Source organism: Tupaia chinensis, unplaced genomic scaffold (assembly GCF_000334495.1).
Source record: "Tupaia chinensis unplaced genomic scaffold, TupChi_1.0 Scaffold000235_1, whole genome shotgun sequence".
Classification (NCBI taxonomy): domain Eukaryota; kingdom Metazoa; phylum Chordata; class Mammalia; order Scandentia; family Tupaiidae; genus Tupaia; species Tupaia belangeri.
In genome coordinates this window covers 5,112,432-5,115,574 of record NW_006159713.1, presented here as the reverse complement: position 1 = coordinate 5,115,574, position 3,143 = coordinate 5,112,432, and the positions used below count along the sequence as shown (strand labels likewise).

The window sequence follows — 3,143 nt, the reverse complement described above, 5'->3', positions numbered from 1 at the left end:
CTGAATCAGTGAGTGAGGCTGTGAGTGAGGCTCCATGGGAGCCCAGAATCTGGTGGAAATGCCTTAGCCCCAAACACTGACTGAGGAGCCCCCTGGTGTGTGGGGCCCTGAATCCTTTGTCTCCCACCCCCATGATGGCAGCAGGTCAGAGGTCAGCCTACCACAAGGCAGTCAGAACCAGGAGTTAGGGGACTTGTTCGAGGTAACACACCTACCATGGGGCCCTCTCTGAAATTCAGTGTCCCCGGACGGTGGAGGGCTGGAAACCTCCTGAATGGTGGAGTCCTTTCCACAAGAACAGGCCTTGATGGGACAGGCAGAGGTAGGGCAGGCTGGGTGGGAGGATCCACACTCCCCCCCAAAAAAACCCTCTAGTCCACAGCCTGTCCCCATGTGTGAAGGGACAAGGACTTCCAGGATACCTTCACAAGGCAGGTAGCAGACGGTGGAGTTGTGGGAGAATAATGGAGGGGATGAGGGAGAGAGATTGGACTCCTTCGACAGGCTGTGCCAATAATGGGCACCCTTCTTTGGGTTCAGGTCCTTGCTCAGACCGGAAGGTGGGCGATGACAGAGAAAGGCCGCTCTGCTGGAAGGCAGGGGAGGGGCAGATGAAGCCTCGCTCTTGCCTGGGAGAGGCCTCAGGATCATAGGAACCTGACTGCTGCAAACCTGCCTGTGTGGACGGACCATTGAGGCCACATGGTCCTGCCTGGTCCCCATGCCCACACTCCTCAGCCACACTGTACAGAGAAGGCGACTGAGTCCCCGAGGGAGGCAGGGAGCCACCCGAGGTCACACAGTGGGTTGTTTGCTGAGTCCGGCATGCAGGGCTGCATCCTCCTATTCATGCGACACGGAGTGGGCCTGGTCCAGTCGGGCTGTGCCAGAAGATGAGGACGTGGTGCTCTGGCTTGGGAAGTAGAGGATGGCGAACCAGCAGAAGATGAAGACACCTGGCAGAGAGAGGGCCCCGGGTGAGCCTGGGCGGGTCCAGTGGGGAGCTGAGCAGCCACAACTGCTGAGAGCAGAAAGAGCCCTATTGCAGGGACCAGCAGGTGGTGTAGGGTTAAGGCGCAAAACTCCAATGTAGTCCACCACAGTTTGAGTCCCAGACCTAGCAGCTTGAAACATGTGTGCCCAAAATCCCGAGAAGAGAATTGAGGAAAAGGGATTGTGGTGTGGCCATGCCCCCTGGGAGTGACTTCTTGCTTTCTGTCTCTCTGTCTTGGTTTTCATCTCACTGTCTCTGTCTCTCTGGCGAATGCACGTACCCTATAGCAAAAATCTCTCAGGACCAGTAGTTGGTGTAATGGCTATGTTGCTAGACTCCCATGTAGTCGACCACGGTTCGAGTCCTGGACCTGGTGGCTTAAACTCACACCGGGAGCATGTGCGTGTGTGCCCAAGATCTCAAGAGGAGAATGGAGGAGAAGAGATTGCGGTGTGGTCATCCCTGCTGGGGGGGTTGATTTCTTTCTTTCTGTCTCTCCGTCTCTCTTTCTGGCGAGTGCACACGCCCTATAGCAAAAACCTCTCCAAAAAAAAAAGAAATCTCTCAAAAAGAAGGAGAAGGAGAAAAGAAAGAAAGGAAAAAAAAAAAAAAGAGAGAGAAAGAAAGGAAGAGTTCCATTGTGGAAGTTCAAGTTTCTAATGAAAAAATCAGATAAAAATAAAGCCTTCCCCTGAAAAGGAGCTAAATACAAGTCTTGGCAATAAAAAGCAGGGTCCTTGAAAGAAAATATATGCATTCATCCATCACAGAAAAGAATGAGAAAAATAAAGGAGTTTTCCAAAAGTACAGAGCAACCCCCCCACACACACACACACATACACGCTGCCCCTCTGTAAGGGATTATCACAGGGTGCACTGCAGCACGAAGAGGGAAAGTGTGGGGCAAAGAAATTATGGTAAGGACATGAGGCTAGCAGGTGGCATGGAGGTTAAGGAGGCTGGGTCCCACATGGCTGACTGTGCGGTTTAAATCCCAGACCAGGCAGCTTGAAAATTACACCGGGCATGTGGGTATGTGTGCCCAAAATCCCAGGAGGAGACTGGAGGAGAAAGGATTGTAGCCTCATCATTCTTCCGGTGGGGGGCGGAAATTTCTCACTTTCCCTCTCTGGTGAACACATATGCCTTATAGTAAAAACAAAACAAAACAAAACAAATTTATGGTTTAGGACAGAAATGGATTGAGAAGCAAAAGCTTTATGTGTGTTTAAAGGAAATCAATAACTGAAATTCTATACAACAATAAAAATATTGAGAAGAGTTCAGTGGGCAAAGTAGAAATACCGAGTAACTCAGACTCGACTGGAACTTAGCTCAGTAGAGAGAAGCATGCAGGCTTAAATATTACGGTACTTGCTGAAAGAGTAACGACAACCTACAGTTTAAGGGGTGCCTCTCCCCAACTCGTAACTCTGCGATTTTCTAGACATGGACTCGTGATGCTTTGACTAGGGACACCCTCAGATTGCCTAATAGTAATACTTTCTGTTGTTTTCAACATAGCCCCATATACTGATGAACTAGTGGGTCCCCTGCACGCGTTGAACAGTATTCGTTCTGAAATCCGCTGAGATATGTACTGGGATACTCCCAACTTTGGAGATGAATGAAGATCAGAGGAGCCGAATGACTTGCTGGTGTAGATGAAGCTGGGGTTTGAACCCAGCACTGCCTGGCCCTACCCACTGTGCAACACAGTCTCACGGGGCAGTGGGATCCAGCTCTGGTCTCATGGGCTGCACCACTGCATCGGGAACACCTGGCTCCCTAGCGACTCCACTGGATGGAGTCACGTCACCTTGCCATGCTCAGAGAGGCTGCCCACACAGGAAGGTCCCAGGTTCGCATCCAGAGACCTCCCTGAATGCACCAGGTACACCAATCTCGTGACCTGGGGATGGAGGTGCGGAGTGACGGCCCCATTCGGGGTATGTCTGCCATGTTGCAGAGAGAGCATTCTTTCCTTCCTACTGCCACAGCTCCTTAGAGACCCTGACCATATCATGTGGGCATCAAATCACATGACTCTGCCCTCCTGGTCACAGTCGAGTGGACCAGAGATGAACACCTGACTTAGACAGTCGCAGAGAGTTGGGATGGCCATGTTGGACAGCTAGTGGGGGTGGGG

General features: G+C 51.5%; 1 protein-coding gene across 4 annotated transcripts in view; it reads right to left on the bottom strand.

Annotated features, from left to right (window-relative positions):
- Window positions 1-6: 6 nt before the first annotated feature.
- The window catches only part of ADGRG3 (adhesion G protein-coupled receptor G3), a 27,075-nt gene continuing 23,938 nt past the window's right edge, over window positions 7-3,143 (bottom strand). For all 4 annotated transcript variants that reach the window (XM_027771854.1, XM_027771851.1, XM_027771852.1 and 1 more), the window contains one exon: window positions 7-956. In XM_027771854.1, the coding sequence (XP_027627655.1) occupies window positions 844-956 (113 nt within the window). In that variant the 3' untranslated portion in view covers window positions 7-843. The remainder of the gene's footprint in view (window positions 957-3,143) is intronic.